The sequence below is a fragment of the Strix uralensis genome, chromosome 12 (genome assembly GCF_047716275.1).
Source record: "Strix uralensis isolate ZFMK-TIS-50842 chromosome 12, bStrUra1, whole genome shotgun sequence".
Lineage (NCBI taxonomy): Eukaryota > Metazoa > Chordata > Aves > Strigiformes > Strigidae > Strix > Strix uralensis.
In genome coordinates this window covers 4,291,091-4,314,003 of record NC_133983.1, presented here as the reverse complement: position 1 = coordinate 4,314,003, position 22,913 = coordinate 4,291,091, and the positions used below count along the sequence as shown (strand labels likewise).

The window sequence follows — 22,913 nt, the reverse complement described above, 5'->3', positions numbered from 1 at the left end:
GATTTGATAAGAGATCAGGATGTTAGACTAAAGTCCTTGTAGAATGATTAATGGTAGGAACTCTATACCCAGTGCTCTTTTTTTATTCCTACAGCCATTCTGATTGCCTTTCAAGCTCACTGAATGTCAAAACAAACAATTTTCTTGACAAAGACCACAGATAAAAATCATTTAGCTCCCACCTCCATCAAGATTTCATTTCAAGCTTCCAACGATCTACTTCCTAGGAACAGAGTACTCTTCACTAAAAACACACATCAATTGCGTTATATGCTGAGTCTGCTCTCCCACCATGAGCTGCTAGAGAGCTACAGAGCACGACCAGGCCAAGCAGCATAATTTGCTTACCAATCCTGATGCACTCCCTCGCCTGAAATCTTTGCAACGGTTGCATCTTGTTTAAAAGCTATTATGAGGCTACAGATTCTGGTACACCACATTGGAAACTGGACTAAAGTAACAGCAAGCCAAGAAAGGAAAAAGCATGGCAAGAGTATAGCTCTTAAGAGCTTCAAGTACAGACTAAAATTTTTAACTTGTGGATGAAAACTGCTTTTCCAAGGGAAGAAAAAAAAGCTTGAAATGCTCCCTTTCAGAAAGTATTGTTTGAAGGCTGGTATAAAGGTTATAAATTTATAATTAATATTGATTGCCTCCAGACAGTATTCCTCTGTTGCTCAGCCCCTTTCTAACCTTCCATTGACTGAAAGAAGACGCTTATATTACAGTATTCCCTGATTTGCAAGATTGATCTCCTCTGTACTAGTCAGCATTGATTCTGTACAGCACGAATTGTTTTCCTGATATATGCATTCCATAGCTTTTTTACACAAGTGCCAGCTATTTAAAGTTCTTGTGAAGCAATCTAGTCATAACACTACTGGCCTGCTTGTACTGTACTCGCACTGTAGACCCTTTTGAGGCAATGCATATTCACACACATACTTTAATACGTTTTTCTAAATGAGGTTGTATTCATCCTGAATATAAACAAATCATATATATATGCTCATATACACACACACAAGCATATACCAACTCTGCACTACCCACTGCATATGAAGAATTAACAGTTTGGGTTTCTTTCATATCAAAAAACCTGTATTAAAGGTTGTTATTTTTATATCACTGTCAGTTTGGAGAGTATCTACAATAAGTAGTAATTAAATTCATTCCAGATTAATTTTTGAGAAAAAAAGCCTTAAAAATCAGATAATTTGCTGAAGAAAAAAAAAATCAAAAACCAAAATACTGTAATATTGTATTTTCTTCTATTTGACAAAAATACTTTCAATTAGTTAGAGCATTTATTTACACTAGTACTTTAATCTTAAATGACTCTTTAAGAAAGAATGGAGAATAACTTCACTGTCTAGAACCTCAGAAGGTTAGTCCTACTACATGATTTTGTTACAATTGTGAGCTGTTTACATTTCTGTAGCAAAATCCTGTCTAAGAGTTCACAACTTCAGCACAATTAAATCAAATACATCTCCCTTTTCAACTCTTAATTCCCAACAAACAGTGAAGGTGTGTAGAAACTTAGGGCAGGACTGAGTATTTAAGATTTAGGAAAACTTTTACTTCAGCAATTTTTAAAGGGTAGGGCTGGTGGGGGTTTTTGGTGCTTTGTATTGAGAGGGATTTCTCCTAAAACAAACAAGTTTTGAAGCAGTTTTGGCTTTTTTTTTCAGCAAAATGAAGGTTTTTAAAATGGGAATTTCATGCAGTTTCCTAAAATGGCTCTACTTAGCCATTAATGTAATTTATATTTAGCACACGACCACAAACAGACAGACTGCTAGACTAGACTGTTTCAGGGAAGAGCAAACCACTCTGCCTCTTTACTCAGTGTTGCTAAAATAAAGAGCATGGCAGTAACATGGGAAATGAACACAACATAGAAAAATATGACATTTAAAAAATGCCAGTTGAACAAATTACATTGGAAAACTGAGAAGAGATCACCCCCAAGTAAAGCAATCAGAACAACATCTTTAGCTAAGCTCAAGAGTAACAAACTGCACACTCAGATCAATTTTGAAGTTATAGTTTGCCTATACAAAACAAACCTTCACAAAAAAACAACTCTCTGCACACAGCGACACACAAGATAGCCTCTTCTCTTTATCCATCCCCTTGAAAAGCCACCACTTTGTGCCTTCTGCTCCAGTGAAGAGCTGGCAGGAGGCACCTGCTCGCTGTGTTTCTGAACTGAACACAGGCCGTTACTTTCAGTGTATTCTAATTTCACCAACTGGGGGCTGTTTACATCTCTCAAAGTCATTCTGAACAGTTTAACGCATTTTGCATCATGCTACTATGGCCAGAACACTGAATAAAAAGCAAAAGTTTTTACTGGAAGATTCAAGCACATCTAGACAGCAACCTCACAGTCATTTCTGCAGAACACTTATCCTGACGCTGAATTCTGGTCATTCATACTGACACCATACCAAACAGGAGAAAACACTAGTGCTGACTCTCTCAACCAAGACAAAGTGATGGAGTGAAAATTAAGCATCTGCCTCATTGATATCTTTTTAGTCTCCTCACCCTCTTCTACCAGTTTGGCAAAGGGAAGCGTACACACACTGCAAGTTCACGTAGCTGTTCAATGGCATCAGTTCCAGCACACACCCCTAAAGTCATGGTCTTGGACGGGGTCCCCCATCGTGTGGCACTTGCTCACAGTAAGAGAAGTTTGCCTTCAACTGGTATGAAGCCATTAAACAGCCCAAGTTTGACAAGTAGCTCAGTGTTCCTAAACTTACGAAGCTTCATATAATCATTTACATTTGCAATAGTCTTTAACTGGGGATAAGGTCTGTCTCTATGGGTATCACTAAACATTTACTGTCTCAGCATTCCAATGTTTTCATAAAAGTGAAAGCCATTGGAATACATTATTAATTTTGAAGGCATTAATTAAAAACACTCACTGACTTCAAAAGCATCTTTGAAACAAAAGAATCCTGAACACTGAGGCAGGATTTGCAGTATCTGATGTGATCAAGCTACATCAGTTGACAGAAAAACCCAAAAGCATCTTGTATTCAAAACTGAAGCTATGTTAAAAATATAACAGAACACAGTTGAGCTCAGAGGCACTTAAAAACTTCAATGAAATACTAAATCCACTCACACCCTATTTACATTAGAGGAGTGCTGTAATTGCACAAAAATATGATCACTTGTGGAAATTCAAGCACAACCTACCAAGCACTACTGATTCTGCCCTCAGATGCAAAGACTATGTTCATTAAAATAAAGATCTGTTGTGCTAATGAAGAAGTCAATGTACGGGATACTATGTGATGAAAGGAAGGCAGACAAACCTGACAGCACTCTGAGGGGTTTTTTTGGTGGTGGGGTTTTTTTATTGGTTGGGGGGTTTTTTAGGATACTTAAAAATGAAAATTAGTATAGCAATTCTTCCTAAATTGCTACTGCACTTCCTATTCCCCCCCCCCCCCCCCTTCAAAGTATCACCAATCTAATATCCAACTGCCACATACAAGCCATTTTAACTGTTTTCAACAACCTTCACTGATCACTCCTAGGCAAGGATATGCCACTTTTAAAACAAAGTCTACAGAGAGACTTAGAATAGGGAATCTTTTCTACACAGAAAGCTGTATAAATAAAGAACTGAATCTGATCATTTTCATATGCTGCCAGGCTTTGGGTGGATAAATGTTTCCAAAGAGCTGGCGCCTCTGTTTTGGGTAGGAGTGGGTGGAATATTGCAGGATTCCCCCTCCCTCCCCCACTGAAGCAGAATCTGGTCTCTATTAAAGGCATTTCAGCTGCAGTTCTACTGTCTGAAATACCCTGATTTTATACAGTGTTGCAATTCCTAAAACAATCATTAACACTGATGAGATCCTGTTCCAGGTCTGGCAATTCTGAGTCTTACTGTCCATGCCAAGCTTAGCAGGAAAGAAAAATGTTAAGTTTTAGCAGTTAAAAAAGGTGTATCAATACCATATTGAAGAGATTATGCTGAGGGGATCTTCATCTGTGTAGTGTAACACACAAAAACTCACTCACACTTAGAACCCACCTTTCCTAGCTGCCCCATAAAAAACTTCAGGTACCATCTCTATAGTGCAGCCAAAGATACTATTTGACCTATTGAAATTATACAAACGGAACACAATGCAGTTTGGACTAACACTGTTATAACAGTGCAATCATCAGAAGGGTACAAACCATATTTCCAAGCTGACTGAGCATACGAGCATTGGAAGATTTGATACAGGCCATAAACACAACAAATATGGGAATGCACATTTATGCATTGCCTTCTATCGAGAATTCTGTATGATGATCATGAGCACCTTACGTAAGTGCTTACTGATTAAAGTTCATTTGATTCTGCCCGAATGCTGCATTAGAATAGAACTGAAGTGAAAGTCAGGGAAACAATGAATGGTTTGGAAACCTGATTCCTCCTTAGGAATGCACTGTAAGCCTATCTCTGCTCCCTCTCCTGCCCCGCCCCAAAAGATCCTGATTTCTATACAGTCCTAAGATCCGGAGTGCAAAAGCTCATCTGTAAACATTCCAGATATGTGGCCAGGACATCTTCCCCCAAACACACAAATGAAAAAACCAATTATAGAACTACAAGTAATTGAGGCAAAGATCTCTTGTTATACACATTAAACATATACAGTAAAATAAAAAAAACAGAGCATGCACAATAATGTATTGCAATTATTAAAAACCTGTATTTGACATCACATAAATTTGAAGCACCTTTTGACAATGTTTTTCATTCTGCTTAAACATATTTCAAGTCAGCAATTTTTCCTTTTCTTCCTTTCTGTAGGTGACCTACACCAGTGCTTTAGAATTGGGACAATGACTATTGCTGTTTTAAGAGAAAATGGGTACTGGCAGCTAATAAGGACATCGTTTAACAACAACTGCCTGCTGCCTTATTAAAAACAGGAGTTGTTTCAGAAGTTATTGAACCCAGCTCCTGCAGCTGGCCAGGGGTGTTGCTTTTTGTGTCTCAGTGCCACAAATTTTGATGTCTGTCATGAAGCCCCAGATGCTTGATACTACCTCAATCTCACTGTTAACTGGAAGAGTTTTTGTGCATCCTAGCTGCAAATAAGTGTTTTCTATACTTGGAGGAAAGAGTAAGTCTCACAGAACTCCAGAAGTTATTTCAGGAAGCCTCGTTCTTGTTTAACCTTCAGCATTCAGTAAACACATGGCTTCTTCTCTGTAGTAACAGGGGTGGGGAAGAAGGGCAAAGTAAAATAAATCAAGAAAAGCCTGAAGTAAATTTAAGCCAAGGACATAAGGCTAGGCTTAAAGTTCCTACCTTGTTGTTAAAATTAGGGCAGGCTGCCATAGATCTTCATGAACAGCTTAAGTTAATTCTACCTTCCTTTGAACGGAACTCAGAAGCAGGTTCAAGCTATGCTGTGACCAAGACAGAATGATTCAGGTAATCTAGCTCTTGCTCCAAGGATCCAGTGGTAAGCAAGGCCTCCAAGGCAAGGATTTTACCTTTGCTACAGCTGACATCTGACCTGGCTACATCAGTGTTTACAAGGAGACACACACCAGCCATCCCTTCAAAGTGAGAGAGATTATTCTCTACATCTGCCTTTCCCCTCTCATTCTCAGTGTCTTCCAATTGTACTTGGAAGGGAAGAAAGTTTGTCTAATTATCTCAGTTACCAGTAAGGATGCCAGAAGAGTAGCTTAGCAATAACAATAATAAAATTTACTAAAAACCTGAGAAGCAGCAGACTGATCACGTTTGTTTATAGTAAAGTCAGGCTGTACTGATGAAGCAGGAAGCAGGAAACCAAGTTAGTAAGGGAAAGAAATTCAAAGTGTTTTTGTTTTCTCCTTATTCTCTGCCTGACCTACAGCCTGCCTTAACTTGCCAACTCTCCTTATGCATTACTCATCCTCTTGCCTCTCTGACATCTCTGAGCAGCTGGTTTCCATTCCCTTTTCTGGCTCCTCTTTTCTTGATCCCAGTAATTTCTGCTCTCATCAAGAAAGAATAAGATTCAAGACTGTGGGGCCCTAGAGAAGCAAGTAACAAGATGGGGGAACTACACCAGTGAAATAGAGAAGAGTAATAATCCACGCCAGTAAGAAAAAGGTGAGAGGAAAATAGAACTAGCCTGTACAAGAAAGCAGACTGTGGCATCTGATTAAATTCACTGGCAACGTTTCCCACAACATGGCATAGCAAACTACAAAATATGTGCCGAAAGCTCCTGAAACCTTTCCTGTGTTCATGAGAGTGCATGGGGCAAACGATCCCTATCTCTGCTATTAAAGTATCGGCTGAGAGAGACATGGCAGCTCTGTGAACAAATGCATCCTTAAGTATTCACAGAAAAGGCCATCTACAGAAAGGAAAAAAGGATAAAATCAGAGAATTCTTATCAAAACTTCAAAATTTTGAAATTCATTTTATGAGAGTTAAAAACAATGCATTTTACAATTTTTATACGACAACATCGAACAGCAAACAAAATACACAACATTGTACAAACAGAAAACACACAACATTGTACAAACAGACAAATAAATGGAAACAATCTAAAGTTTTGGGAAAGTACTAACCAGTTACTGACAGCAGCTGTGAAACCCTCACCTCCATTTCCTCCCGATGAGACCTGTCTCTATCCTCGAATTCACGAGTTCTTCGCCGAGCTTCTTCAAAGGCTTGTTGTGCCAATGCATCCTCCTGCTACCAAACCAGACAACACAGAGTGACACAAAAGGCTACCCTCATTTCTACCAGATGACATTTCTTTTGAATATTAGGGATCACTTGGCAGCAAAGACAAGTATGTCCTACAGAATCTGCTAGAATATTGATGAGTTCCAGCAAATGCCAATATAGGTTAATGAAATAATACTTACCTTCATCACTGCAGTAGAGATAACCAACGCTGCAATGCAGCTACTACTAAAATATAATTTCAGAGAACTGCTTTTCCAAAGTAGTTTAAAATGCTGCTGTTTTTTAAAAGCTAGAAATTCTCAAAAGTTATATGAGAGAAGCAATACATTTTATTCTCCTTATAAAAGTCATTTTGAAGACAGTATTCACAGGTATATCTAGATAAGAGTTCACTAGCATCATGATATAAGTAACAGTAATTTACTTGTCTTTAATTTAAAAAAAGTATTACCTAAGTTACAAACCAAATAAATCCTTCGTTTTATCAAAAGCTGCCGAAGGCTCATCAGTATGAACATTCATAATCCTTATGTATCATTTAAATTCAGATGCATAAGAAAGTGCAAAGCAGAAGTTATTCCTCCACTAATCTGTACACATTCCCACACAATGCAGAAGAAACCTGCAGGTTTAACAGCCCCACTATTTTCAACAATGGCTTATGCACTAGAATAGATTTAATAAATTAACTCTCAAAAAAAAATTTCTTCAAAGCATATTTTCTATTAGAAAATGTTTTAAATAAAATGTTATTAATATGTAAGCCTTTATTAACTGGGTTACAAATTATTTCTCTTAGAGAGACCTTTTAGCACATAATTTGCTCAGAATGAAAATAGATGGCTCTGTTCCCCGCTAGAATTTTAAAATCTTCAGAATGGAGGAGTCAAGTCTAAAGAGGCTGCACAAAACAGTAAGGGATAAAGTATTGTTTCTCCCTCCTCAGCTATAATTACTGCTAACTCTGCTTATGATTCCCACATACACATAAATGTTATTTTCAAGCTGATAATTTAAAAAAATCCTAACCTTGACTGTTAGAGGACATAAACATGTTGAGAGCCCAACTAAATTTTAATATATCAAGGGATTAAGTGCATTAATTTTTTAATTTAAGATAAAGCATCGCTCGTCTGAGAGAATGTTAAATTGCTTTTTTTGCCGTCGGCACAATTGTGCACCCTGAAGCTACTTTGTGAAATGATGTGAATGAGTGCCCCTCGTGGCCTAACACAGTTAAATACAAACATCTGTCAATCAATAACTCCACACAGCCTGGTCCCCAGAAAGCTATGTTGAAAGGCAATGTTTAAAGCTGCCAATAAGATAACGTTTTAACACTACCTACTATTTTTAAGAGTAGAATTTGACCCTTTATCTTAATGTTCATGCAATACGCAGCAACCAAGGTCAGACAGTGGAAAGTAAGTTTGTTCTTAATAATGCAGAAAGATAGATATAAAACAGATAAGCTTGTCTCCCAGATGACTCCAGGAAAGCTGTCTTCTTTCTAATTTACAAAAGCTATGTATGTCTTTATTACCCTTTTTTTTTTTCTTAAACAGACTTAAATGAAAGCAGATTTTTTTTTTATAAAAAATTTTTTGCATTTTATCATCATTTAGAGTGGTCATGAAATAAAAGGCTAACATATAGCCTCAGCCAGCATACTTTAAAGAAATTGTCATAACCAGAATTAACTAACTCAGAAATTCATAGGAAAAGAATGGCTATGTTGACACCCAGAATGAACACGTGTTGACTGCTGAAACACTGGTTTACTAATGTCTGGGGTGGGGGGAAGATATCAGAACTTATTTTTTAAGTAAAAACCAAAAAATTCTGCTGGACACCTGGTGATATGTTATAACAGAAATTAACAAATGTCTCAATCTTGTACAATGGGAATGTAACAGGGTTTTTTTCATATGTCACTCAAATCTAGTAATCATAGCTTAGCGAGTTCGGCTGTATGAGACTCAATCATTTATCCATCTCAGTTATAATCAATAAAAATGCTCCTGGTATGAATCTACTAAGGAAGAGAATAAGCAAAACATAAGCCATATCAACATGAGAACAGAACAAAATAAACCCCCCAACCCAGAAAAACAAAAAACAAAAAGAGAAGTTTAAACATACCCCCACTCATACACATGCTCCCCCCCAGGAGCCTGGTAGGAAAAGAGTTTGTGAGAACAACTCTTTAGAACTACCAAAGCTACATAGCAAGAATGATCTATTACAGAAGAGATACCAAAGCACTGAAGACAAAAACAGTCTTTTAATAACACTCAAGATAAGTATCAAACCCAGGGAAATTTCAGGCCCAAACAGGGAAGATATTCAAGCACGTATGTAGAGCTTTGTGTGTGTTAGTCCACTGAAGTCTGAAGCAGCAGCTGAATCAGGGCCTCCAGTAACAAAAAGTAAGACTGCTTAGTAGTGAGACATTAATAGGCTGATGAATTAAATAGAAAGAACACTAACTTAAAAGTTACAATTGAAGTACTTTATTGTTATGCATGAGGTTTTTCTTCCTAAAATATTTTTTGACCCGGTGAAGGATAGTATAATTTCCAAAGTGTGGCAGCAAAGAAAAATTTTATCCAATCCCAGTATTTGTTAGTAAGAAGTGGTAAGAGAGAGGAAAATGCAAGAACATTACCTTTCCATAAGGCAAGCCTTCCAGAAAACGGGAGTAAGGGGTGCGTACGGGGCAGCGTGAATACCGATAGGACCTCTTATTACAAAAGACAGTGGGTACCACAGGCACTACACTGCATAGTACAAGGCACTTAAACCCAGTCTGACATCAGTGTTATTCTGGGATCAAAGTCAGCAGTTAGGTCAACTGCCACTAGCAATACTAAAACAGTTTTAAAAAAGGAAGCAAAGTGACAGATACGGGAAAAAGGAAACTGAAGAATGTAAGAGATTGCCCTAATGTTTACAATGCTAATAAATACAAGGGTGCAGCTACTTCTGTGTCTGTACAGTGCCTTACGACACTGGGAACACTTAGGTACTACTACTGCAGCAAATAAGCTGACCAATGACCTCCTTGTAACCGCTGAGAAGTACAAACTGAAAACAAATTACACATCTGTAATTGAGTGCAAACACATCTTTCTAGATCCCCACTGTGTAATACCTCCAGCTCAGCACCCTGTACTCAAAACTCGAGAAAGCACTGACACCTGAGAGCGTACATACATCCCCTCACAAAAAAAAAAAGGAATAAACCACATGTTCAGTGCAGAAACACTTTCTGAAGACAACAAAAAGGAATTCTGAAGTGTAGTTAAGACAGCATATGCACATCGGGAAACTCAAATAATCCATGAGCATGCAAAAACATTTATTGGGAAATTCAAAAGATAAAAATTGCACCCACAGGTCACCTGACCACCTTCCTTTTTGGAAGCATGCCCACTTTTTGCAGGAACTATCCAATTTCAGAAAGGAGTGACAGTATCTTCTTCTGAGCACACGTTCTAATCAGTCTCCTCTCAGTTCAGAAGTCATGTGACTTAGTATTATGTATCGAACTTAATAGTCATAGATCAAGAACCTTGGGATTTATCTTGCACAGTCCTCAGGGGTCTGCATTTGACCTTGCTGTGTAAGCCATTATATTCTAAAGGCTTTCTAATCAATGGAGTCTACGGCAGATATTCTCTTTCCAGAGAGCACACTGCTTCAACAGGAACATAGCTAGCTCAAAATGCCGACACCCAGCTTCGGAAAAAATGAATGCCACAGTGAACGGTAGCCAGCATTCAAGCAAAAGCTTGGTTCTGTGGCTTTTCTCATCAATTAACAAAAGGTGGCAGGGCTATTCTCAGAACAGCACATTCTCTCTTTCTAGGCGGCCTGAAGACAGCATGCAGGGCCCTGACTTTTCCAAAGACACTATTTTGACACAAAGTATTTCTATTTAACCCAGAACTTAGTCACAAGAACATGATCTCATTAACGTGCAAATTGGTTTCTTAAGTTAGGGAGAGGCAAGGCACCCCAAAGCTTGCAACTATACACATCTTCATGTAAAATTTGATTTGAATACTTCCAGCTTACAAACAAACAAATTAATCGATAAGCCCTCCAATTCTGCATGCCTGGAACAGTACTCCTGGCATGTAGGTGGAATCGAAAGGTTCCTACTTGTTACGTAGTGACCAACTGTGGCTGCAGAATGACTAAAAGGGAAATCCCAAGGAATGGAGGACTGAGAATGAGGCATACAGTGAAAATAGAAAAAACATCCTTCTTTAAATCAGTTCCAGTGTACAACTGCCAGAAGCCACCCCCCAGAGGGCACAAAGGGAAAGTAAAGGTAATTTGGAAAAACAAACCGTTTATGTGACAAAATATTAAGTTTTTGCAAAAATCACCCATATGTATGATATACACGAGGTGTAACAAAGAAAAAGAGAATCACCAGTGCCACACAAACCAGTTCACTTATTCACGTGAGTGACTTGATTTGGGTCCCTGAATTTAAGGGAACAAAAGGAAGGAGATAAAGAAAGCTCCAATTTTATTGTGACATCAAGATGAAAAAGATGGGGTTACCATTTAGGAGACATTGAACAGTGGGTCAAAGTGAATTAAGCTTCCAGAAAAGTTAGGGGAAGTCATGATGGTCTTGGGTGAATGAAGAAGTCTTCAGAGAGAGGTTAGGAGAAAATGGCTATACACTGGTACAGAGTAAATTATTAAGAATCATTTGTTGGAGTACCAATACAGAACTTGGGTAGGAAAAAAAAGGCTGCAGGAAATTGCTCACCCTTCTTTTCTCTGCATGCTTAACAAACCCTTGTACACAGAAGCATTTTGGACCATGCCTTCATATAGTTCTAACATTTATAAATTATCACACTACAGAAATTAACTGCTGAGTCCACCACAAAATATAGATTGTAAATCATAACTCTGGTAACTGGTGTTACTACATCCAATTTACTGTCCACTGCAGAGACAGGTGATCTGTGTGGAAGCCTGCACAAACCTGCTGCAGCAGCTTTCAGTATCAGTCAAGCAGCTTTGCTACAAAGCTACATCTTAAAGGCAAAGATCTCTTTCAAGTCTCACTAAATTACGGAACCCTACAGCTGTGTAAGTGAACCTTATGTGTATATATATGTTATATATATGTAAAATGCACTTGAAAAGTCATTTCCTCTGTGTTTACTATGTTCTTGTGCGTGTCCAAAGATTCAGCTACTGGACAGTCACCTTGCTGGTAGGAAGTAGGTAGATAGGAAGTCAGCACTCAAAAGCTGCCATACCTTAACAGAGCAGAGTCTACCACTGCTAGAGAACAAATGAAAAAGTCCTATTCATTCTCCCCCTGCAGATGCAATAAAACAAAAAGCTACTTAAAGAAACCCAACCACCCTGAACAGCTAGAACAGATTTGCCAGTTAAATTGTTACAAGCTTTTCAAATACTTTAAGATTTACTACTCTGTAGCATACTAACAGTGCTAAACCACCCACAAAGTTGTGAACTACAGGTGACTCCTGCCCCTAATATTCTGACCTAATTAAACAGTAGTTTAGCTACAACCACGTATTTCTGAAATTCTATACTGTAAGTTTTCTTTGGAATTTGTACTTGAAGGCAGTAAACAAGCAAATTAGAATGTGTGATCACTACCTGACTGCGTGGTTTTTTTCCAGAAAAACAAACAAGTGTCTAAGGCACATTGGCCGTGGGCAGACTGTCTTACCTGTGCTCTCTCTTCATCAAATTCCAGGCAGCCCATACCATCCAGTCTCTGTAGATCTATCCAGCCTTTCCAGATTACACAGACACCATTGAGAATCATAGGTGCCTTCAAGTACACCTGAAATAAAAGCAAAGCACACGCTATGAATTTGAAAGCATTTACACACATGCCTGCACAATGAAAATACTGATGCAGGAAGCTTCTATATGTATTCTTAGAAGAACATCCAAACCAGCTGGTAACACGAGACTCCACTTAACAGCTTCTCCTGCCTCCTTTCCAAGAATTCATTTTAATCAAGTGAGTGCTGTAACTTTTGCCTACTGTACTGGATGGAATAAATTTAAGCTGTGTTCTTATTTTATAAACTGGCGTGCACCAGGATTTGGTTAGAATTCTGTTACTGCTTTCAGTTAAAGTAACTGTTTTTCTTGTCAGCTTACCTTCGTGTCACAAAGAAAGTGGCATGCTGCCAGAGAGGATCCTTTACAGCACATTTAAATGGTTAAATGAACACATGCTTTCCTACTCCCAAGCAGCACTGTATTTTCCCCAATACATGAGCTCTTCCAACAAAGAACAACCACCAGTTTCAGACCTCCTCAAATTTACAAACTAGTCAGGGTTTAGTAAAATACACTATATATACACACCATGCTAAAAATAAGAAAGTCTTCCTGTGTCTATTCTAGCACTTGTGAAAGGCTTTTCAAAAGAAGCAACACCAGATGATCAAAACCCATCTACAGCATCAACATGCACAGTGCCTTGAACTACAGCAAGGAATAATGCATGAGCTTAAGGCCCTACTCTAGATAATGGTAGATGATACGGTGATTTAAAGCAGAAGTATTTCCCCTTCTAAAGACCAGAGAACAATCTCCACACAGGAAATTTAAAAAGCAGCAAACACAACATTAAATGAGTTTGACACCTTATATTTAATGATATCAGCTGTAAAAAAACAAAACAAAACCAAACAAAACACCCAAATCCAAAGCAAAATTACCTGAACTGTAAAGAAAAAAAATCAACCATCAGTAGTTACTTCAGCCTACTTGGCAAGTCAAAACCCCTCAGAGAACAGAAGTTTGTCTATGCTGAATCGCCACAGAGGCAAACCATGCACACAGGCCTGCATCCACTTCAGATTTAAAGACTGCCTAGACATTCAAAATCCTGTCGAGTCTCTTCAGTCTTCAGAAGTGGCCCAGCTAGGTAGCAAAATTTCCACACAGCACCTCTTCTAATAGTTCTAAATTCATCCTCTGGCAAATCCTCAAAGTATAATTGATGTTTAGCGCTATAGCGCATTTCAAAGCACTCCAACTGTGCCTACTTGCTCAGTTCCACACTTACCAGCTAAGGTCGCTCAAGCAGAAAGAGAAAAGGCTTAGAGATACAGGAGGAAGGTACGCCTTCCTTATGCAAAGGCTGTCCTAGTAAAATTAAGCACTGAACAACATTAAAGGCAATCCATAAGTGGAAAAAAGGGAAGCAATAACATGAAACCAGCTGTCAAGCAAGTAACATTATTTGCCAAAGAAAAATACACATTTGATCTGAGCTTGATTTTTATAACTTAACACATTTCAGTGTGAAGTGACATACTCTAGAGATTTTAATTAGTATGATATGCAGTAGCTCAATAATGAAGAAATAAAGGTTAGTTCAAACATAATCTTCCTCCTATCAGCTCTCCTACTGCAGGGTGTCCATTAAGAAGAGCACAGACTGGTTTTCTGTCCTTGTATTCACAGACTAGCTATGCAAGCCATCACACCTATGTCTTCCGTGATGACAGCACACTATGCAGGGTGCAGATCTACCGGCCAACAGCCCTTGCAAGCAGAGGCGTCAGAACCAGCATGAGTAAGATGTGGACTACCAGGAAACCACCTCCCCCACAGCCCTCATTTCAAGATTAATCATTTCAAACATATGAAATACAACACTACTCCCTTTCAGCAGTCTTCATTCATCTCACAAGAAATAAACGAAGTACGCACCATCAATTTAGTAGATGCATTTAATTAGTTTAGAAGTGAAAGGCAGTTAAAGAGGCTATTAGAATCAAAAATCATTCTCTTCTAAGAACAATGCAGAATAATTCAAAAGAAAAAAAAGCAGCATAACCTAACTATGGGTCTGTAAAGACAAAACGGTCTGTACTCTAATACTAGTTACTTTTTGCAGAAGCAAACAAGCATTTTGCTGATCTTCATTTAGGGTTTACCTTCCACCTAGCCTCCCCTATCCTTCTGGCCCACAACAAAAGCCTGGGACATCAAAAGTTACATAGGACTTCCCACAGATGACAAAACCTAGCTTTTCAAGTTGTCCAGAAGATGATGTATTGAAGAAGTTGTTTCTTTGAGAGAAGTTGTTTCTCTGACAAGGAATATTATGCTGCCACTAACTGCCTTGTTTCAGCGGCTGTTCAGCTGGCTTGGTCACTGCAGCTGCTAGTGCATTATATGCAAACTTCGTAGCTCAGTGCAAACAGGAGGTAGCTCAGACGGAGCTGCTGAGGGCTCAGTACTTGAAATGCAGTGCCCTGCGCATCACCTGGAAGCCTGAGCAGTGCTGGAAATTCTGTGAAAGTCTTTAGAAGTCAAAGGGGAAAAGGGAAACAAGTTGACAGAGCCGATGTGATTACTGATGTCTACTATCTGCCCTAAGCACACTGACCAACAGCTGAGCTGCTGACAAAGCAGCTTGTGAACCACTGGCACGCAGCCTGACCTTTGGAGATAAAGTGCTCTGCCCTTGCCCCTGAATCAGAGCCCTTAAAGCCTTACACCACTGGATTCAGTTGGTCTTCAAAACTCAGATAATAAACTTTTTTCACCTCTGAAAGGATGAATTCCTTAGCAAGATATTTGAGTTTTGAAATTACTATATAATCATTCAGATTTAATATAATTCATATTGAAGCCACATGTGCTTATGCAGGAACTTTTCTCTCATTAAAACACACAATAAAGCATACTGGTGCTTTTTCCTTTATTTTAGAGAAAGGAATTTAGACTCCTTTTCTCCCTTCTCCTCTTTCTGGAGAATGGAAACCACTTAAGACTGTAGCCAAAACCGTTTAACCACATTGTTTCCTTCTTTTCAGATAAAGCCATGCTGGTTCCCTTTCAATTTCCAGACTTAACAGAATTATTAATAAATTACTACTCCTGTCTACAAGCACATGATCTATTATGGCACCTCAGAATCCAGCATAAAGTTGTCTCTTAAAACCTTTCAGAATTCTCTATTCTGAAAGTTGCCTTAAGACAGTCACAGTAGAAGAGCAAAGGCAAAAGTCACATTACTTCTGTAAAGACTCCAACTTCCCCCCTTAATATTACTGAGCTATACAATTGGATCCAGAGTAGATAAAAGGATGTCTGTTAGAATAACTTTTTCAAGGTTTTGTTGCTAACCCCAGATTAACTGCATTTATATAATTTTATAAACCCTCCCCACACCTCCAGGTGCTTCTCATAATAAAATCTGGAAGTCAGTCTTGTAAAACTCAGATACTTAGGTGAAAGGCACTAGAGAGCAGTAGGAAGGAAGGAGGGGTTGGAAGTCAGGCAACTACCAACTTCATATTCAGTGGATGAATTTAATGCCATATAAAGAAACACCATCATAGGGACATAGAAGAGGAAAAGATATATTACACAGCTGCCTCCTTTCAGAGTATAGCCCATTCTATAAACCAAACGAGGTATGGCTTTTCTGACAGCGACAGTAGATGGTTGTGTAAGTTAAGCATTACTATACACATGCTGAAGGAGGAGAGTAAATTCTCCCTCATTCTGCACCCTCATTTTCCACACACTGGCACAGTCAAAACTAGTTTGTTAGATTCTGAGACCTAGGTAGACTGTCACATACCAAAATCTGCAATTTTTACTAGCTTATACCAGTTGAATTTTTGTTCAGGTGGCTGTTATACAAAAGTTTCATTTCACCTCAAACTACATCTTCCATTTCAAACTCCTACTACAAATCAAAGTAGCATTAGAATTTTTAAAATAAGAAAAGTAGGCATGTTACTTTTACATCAGAAACAGGCTTTCAGTATTAGAACAACTATTCTGCTTGTTGACTGAATAACCAGCAAGAGTAAACACTCTTATCTCCTGGCAGATTATCTGGATGGAGGATAAACAGCACCATAAAGACACGAAGGTGCTGCCTGTTAGGCTCAAAGTTGCTGACCTCTGTTTGTGCTTTCTTGGCCTACCAGCTGGCTTGATCTCAAAGACCTCTGTGCCACACCTTCAATATATAGTGTATCTCATCCTCCTTTTTTCACTCTTTCAACTAATCTGTTATTTCTTCTCATCTGCATTTAAATGAGCAACCCTCTCCTCAAACTCTAACTAACTGGGAGTTAACCGTTGTTAAAAATAGGTAGGGACTTGGTTCCTGTAACAACTATTTGTTCATATTTTAAAAAACAAACTTGATTTGAATATAGTGAAGCAGACAGAGGACAATTCTCAATGACTTAAAAAAAAAGCTGCTTTACTTGAGTACAGGACGCAAAACCTCAGTTTCATATCCTATTTTAGTTCTCTAGTAAATCCTTATCTCACAACACCAGGGTATTTAGCTGATGTGCTACAGATACACTATCTATATGCTCCATCCACACATCCTGCAGTTACAGAAAATGTTCCTTCTCCCTAAAGCAACCAAGCCATTTCCTCCCCCAGAGATTGCACACAGCTCTCACCACCCACTGACTAATGAATCAGCACGCTCACAACAGCCACTGCCACCGAGGAGACCAACTTCACCCCCTCAGGAAACACCAGTCCCCAGTGAAGTGGTGCAGTCCCCTCCCTTCTGTTTTCATTTTCCCAGCACACTGGAGCAAAACGCATTCTTTCAGAAGCGGCTCAGATCTGACTCACCCTCTGCCTCATCACACACACGTCTGCCCATTCATAACTGCTCACACAAGCTGCCTCTCTCTTGGTCCAGCCAAGTACGTACGTCCCAGTTTTGATCCCACCTTCCCCTGAATCATACCCCACTTTTAAATATTTAAACAGCAGTCTCCCCAGTGACTTCATATATGAAACACTGACTCCTTAGAATGGAACAGCTGTAAATACTTACTCCAAGTAATAAAGATGTTAAATTGGTTAAGGCTAACTTCATCATTTCAGCTTCTCCACATGGTCTGTATACACTGCCGAGTAAGAGGACAGTACCTATTCTCTGAAAGGAGTATATATACATTTTCATAAATAAAATGCAGTGGTCTTGCCATTCAGATTTGGCATGACTGTTCTGAACTGTAAAGTTGAGTCAGTCCCGTCCCCCTCAAATACCAAGACTCACTTTCATATCATAATCAGAGAAGGGTCACTAGCCTGGCTTTCAAAAAGGGGGCAAAGCATGGGAGGAAGCAATCTATGACATGCAAAAGAAAAAAAAGCTTTTCTAAAACTTCACAACAGAACTTATCTACTAAAATCCTCAACTATTTGGGGTACAGAATAGTACTTTCATTAGTGTAACAACAATTGAAGTTACAGCAAAAGCTGACAACTCCACACAAGGCATCAGACTACACTTTCAGATATTGATCACTCATTTTAAAAGAAACTAACAAAAAACCAAGTTGTGGACAGAGTTTACAGCACTTATCAGACTTTGTAAGTTCAATTCTGAAACAAAACCCTTGTAACAGTTTTAACAGGGAATGAAACAGTAAACAGAAACAGTTGAAAAGAATCCCATTTAGAAAGTCACTATGAGTGAAAGACTTCTTAGTGTTTTTATTCTTAGAACACTAGACACATCACTACAAATCATAAGAGCTCAAAAAATCCAACAAATTTAGATCAATCCTCCTGCCTCATGCCTCAAAGCATATTATTATTCTTTGTTTAAATACAAAATGTTTTCTAAGTTATTTTGAAAGCTGCATCTTGAAACAGCTTCCACTACACGAAAATGAGATTTTGTTAAAATTTAAACCTTATACTATTCTGTAAAAATGCAAAGAAAATGATACTTCCTGACAAGACAAGAGTCTTTCCTAAACAGTTATATGTGGATGACCCAACTGTGGCTTTCAAGATGAATACAGCTCAAAGTTTCTCAGGAGTGGGCACCTATGTCACAACTGTATCACACCAGCAACGATGGGCCCTCACTGGTCCACAAGTGGTTGCCTGCATGGGCCTCCTGGGCCAGCGCTGGCCAGGGCAGCCGGGCTGCCCAGGGACACTGCGGTGGGCACAGACACCCCTGCAGTGCTCTCTGCCTGTGACCTGTCCCTGCAGCTCCTCCTTTTCGTGACTGCACAAAGACATTTCGCTTGCAGCTTTAGACCATGTAAATAATTTGAGAAGAGGCTGGCAAGATCAAGAATGACCAGGCCTGCTGTAGTGCATGAAACAGTCTTTGGAAAAAGACCATTTCAACTTTTCAGTTTTCTTCTTTCCTCTACATTACCTACGCGTGCCGTAACACCCACCCAAAAAACACAAATAGACCATAACACAACCACCCAGGCATTAGTTTTTACAGAACACAGGAAGAATTTCTGGAAAGAAAGTTTAACATTCAAAATGAAATAGAGTTACTCTATTTCATCAGCTATGACAGAAGTTGATTCCTCAAGCAAAACCAGAAATATCAGCAAAGCAGCATGCTTGCTAAGAGTCTCAATCTAGACTGTTATGCTTAGAGGAAAAAAAAAAGAAAACAAAAGTTCTAAATGCAGTCTTTCATACCACAGTGTTTTAAGATTACGAAAAGCAGTGGAAATACAAATTCACCAACCGTGAGGAACAAAATACCTTGAAGAAAAGAATTTGCTGAAATACAAAATACCCCGTGAATTGCTAACAGCCTTTACTAGAATTTTAACAGCAACAAGTAAAAACAGCTGAGCACAGGGCTAATTTAACTATTATGTACAACAAACCCCCGCAAATAAGCAGTTAAAATTGTTGTTAGAGATTTTAAACCCCTGTATTTTCCCCCTTTAGAGCAATATATCCCTGGCTCGTTCTGCTTCTGCATACTACTTCTGCTTAAGTCATAGCTGCAACTTTATTAATTGACTTAAATTTCTCAGAAAGATTTTTAATTTAGTCTGATCCTTATCAAAATACTATACTTGCCAGACTCAGAAGAATACAAATTTTTTTATCTAAGTTTTAGGCTCTTAGATGCATTCCCCCCCCCCCATGGGAACCTATAAATTTATACATGCCTATATATGCCAATGTCAAAGGTGATTCAACACACAGCTTGAAAGGCATTTCACAGCCAAGAAGAAAAAAAGAAAAATCTCAAAAAACTTCTGCAGTAAGTTCCATTCAAGATCATCAACAACAAAAAAATCTATTTTAGTTCTCTAATTAAGCAGAAGATGTTTGGATAACAAGTGATAGCATTCCCTTGGTGTATTCCCTGAGGAAAGAATGCACTCCAATTCACAACTAGAAAATCATCTCATAAAATACTTACAACAGTTTTCAAATTCGTAGCAAAACCTGATGGTCTAGTATTATGTGCTTCAGCCAAATTTTACGTATGCTTATGTAAGTCACCTGTTTTCATCACAAATATCACTAAAGTTTCAGAAAATGCCCATCCAGATAAAATTCAGATGAGACACAACCCATTTTTACAATTCTATGTAGTAGAAATATCCATGTATGGACTCGCATTAAAAAAGTCTTTGTAAGCAGTATCAGAGCTGTGACAAAACCTCTCTCAACATGCTTTCTGTATTACTGAAATACTACAGTGATAGTTTTTGGTTTGGTTTCTAAAAGTTCAGAAAAAGAACAGCAGAAGAATCTTCCTCACTTTACTGGAGAGACAGAATTTACACGTCACTTTTAGAAAACCTGGTATTTTTATGGGTTTTTGGTGGTTGGTTGGTAGGTTTTTTCTGCGTAGTTAGCTCAACTATGTAATCATGACTCCTTTTCAAAAGCAGATCAATGTTTCATTAAATTATGCAGGTTACTATTTCAGTTAACTAAGAAACAAGTCTATAACTAAGAACAGATATGAAGCATTAAAGATGTCAGAACAAATGCGATTAAAATCTGTAGAGACTACAGCATTTTATTCCTGGATCAAGATCACTGGCCAGTACTTATGCTTAGAAGCTAGCAGAGAAAAAAACACTAAAATGCTACTGCACAGAAATTATATTTCATCATTTAATAACAAGTCTCCAGACACAGTTCATTGTTACAAAATGCTGCAGTTGCTGGACTGAGCAGGAAGCATACACTACACCAAAACCACCAAAAAAACCTGACAGAAAGCAAAAAGTAGATGGCTTGTTTTCACAGTGTCACTACAAAAAGATCTAATGCCTCCCAACATGAAATGTGTCTCATGCTCAGACTCACTCCATTTGCCTTCAAAAAGACAAAAACCAACGACACAGCTGGAACTGAGAATCAACAAAAATGGAATGAACAGAATATAAGGATAATCTGAAAGGCAAATACATGCTGGGGTTTTCCCCTGTGAAATTTTAGAGGGTCTTTTATCAGTACATCTTTACCACTAGATTCTACATGAGAAAGATGACTGGATTTTAAATCTACTCTCCCAAAATGGCATGCATTAAAAAAGACCCATTTTTTTCTTGCAACATTTAAAAAGAATAATGTTTTTGCAGCAAAACATTGCTAGGAGACCGCTGCTGCAAGTATGCACGCATGTAGCTGACAAATGCTTATGCTCACAAAACCAGTTAACTAACAGGGACACACACTGTTTTGTGCCATGTTTGCAGATACATTTTCCAGACAGAAATTTCAAAATTGGTTGGGAAATTAGTTCTTTTCAAGCTTTCAGAAGAGAGCATAGCAAAAAAGCAGCTGTAACTAGAAACTGCAATAGAGGGTTTGAAAGAGAGGTTTACCTAAAACATATCATTTACACACCATGCTACTGGTGTGCAAATAAATAGCCTATTAAACCTGTATTTTTGAAGTGAAAATTTGGAACATGTAATGCAACTATACTCAACTAGAAGATACCCGATTGTGACAACATGGGCAAGCAACTAATAAAAACCATCCAGGAACTGACCCGAGCAGGAGAGAGGCAAGAATAGTTGCCTCTTCTGCCCTTTGGCTTTCATTACATTCTTGGGCACTTTGACAGCCTCACCCTTCCCCATTAAGCAGGATTCAAGTCTGGAAAAACCACATGAACATTTATTCAACAAGTTGTGCTGCATCAAGCCTTAAAATGATGCAAGTTAGTAATTTTTGTCTTTTGTATACCATAACAACTATGTAGCTTTTCATCAGCCAATAAAATTTCATAGTGTCATAATTATTCTGTAATCAGCTTCTGCAGAGAAACATCATTAGCAATGACTAGGAATTTTCTTTAACAGAGTAATTAGCACTTTCAGATATATGTTTAATATCAAGTTCTCCAAACAGCAAAATCCTGGAAAAAAAAAATCACCAGTTATAAAGATAGTGAATAATATAACTACAGCTTTGGTTAGGCAAAATGCGACAAGAATTCTCCCAGTACAAGATGAGGAAAGGACAGAACCAACACTGTATGACCCACGGGAGAAGGGAACAGATTTAAATTCTTATCCACTATTTATTTCTATTCCCTATAAATCACCTACTGATTCATTTTTCTTGAAGTTCAAAAAATTTATAGCTGACATGAGCTATACTTCCTCCAAAGTCTGATTCTCAAGTTCTTAGGTATCAGAATGGAGCTTAAAAAAAATTCACACTGCTGCTCTGACTGCTCTGTCAGGAAAGTACCATCCTGCATGTTTCATGAACAGTCTGTCCTAAGACCTTTTGATTAGAACCATGAGCTTTCTGGTTTGCTATAACCAAAATCCTGGTAGTTTTCTACAGTGAAAACCCACCAGGCTACCAGGCTGTGCAATCCCATTGCAGGGTACCATACTCTGATTCCCCTAGTTGGAGGCATCTGGAGAAGAGATGATCGCCCACTGGCCCTCTACCCAAGTGAAAACGCTTGTCCTCAATATTTAAAAAGTTAAAAAAAAAAAAAATCAAAGAAGCATGCAAGCTTTATAAAGAAATCCCCAAGCGCTCTTTAGTAGCATGAGAAAAATACACTACTATAGTTGTTTTACTTTGTCTAGATGCCTTCCTGCCTTAGTTTTCCTATTCTTAAGCATTCTTTAGGCTTGTATTAGTTTTCCAAAAATAAAAAAAGTCCCATATTGCCTCCACTGAAGAATGTAAGCTTTTTTTTTTTTAAAAAAAAAGGAATACATTGGCCAAAAAGAAGCTAAAAATTTCTTCTTGTCACCTCCGACCTGTTTTGTCAAACAACGCTGGCTACTCCTCTATGACCACCAAGAAGTATTTCATCAGGACATAGAAGTCTCCTTTCTTCCTCAAATTTCAGACCTAAAAGTATTTGAAATAC

The 22,913-nt window shown here is 38.3% G+C and overlaps 1 protein-coding gene across 3 annotated transcripts in view; it reads right to left on the bottom strand.

The window, feature by feature from the left end:
• CBFB (core-binding factor subunit beta) overlaps positions 1-22,913 on the bottom strand; it is a 44,081-nt gene that overhangs the window by 8,427 nt on the left and 12,741 nt on the right. For 2 of the 3 annotated variants that reach the window (XM_074881757.1, XM_074881755.1), the window contains 2 exons: positions 12,471-12,587; positions 6,641-6,736 (listed from right to left, as the gene is read on the bottom strand). In XM_074881757.1, the coding sequence (XP_074737858.1) occupies positions 6,641-6,736; positions 12,471-12,569 (195 nt within the window). In that variant the 5' untranslated portion in view covers positions 12,570-12,587. Of the gene's footprint in view, positions 1-6,609; positions 6,737-12,470; positions 12,588-22,913 lie in introns of all 3 variants that reach the window. The other variant, XM_074881756.1, reaches the window with a different exon arrangement.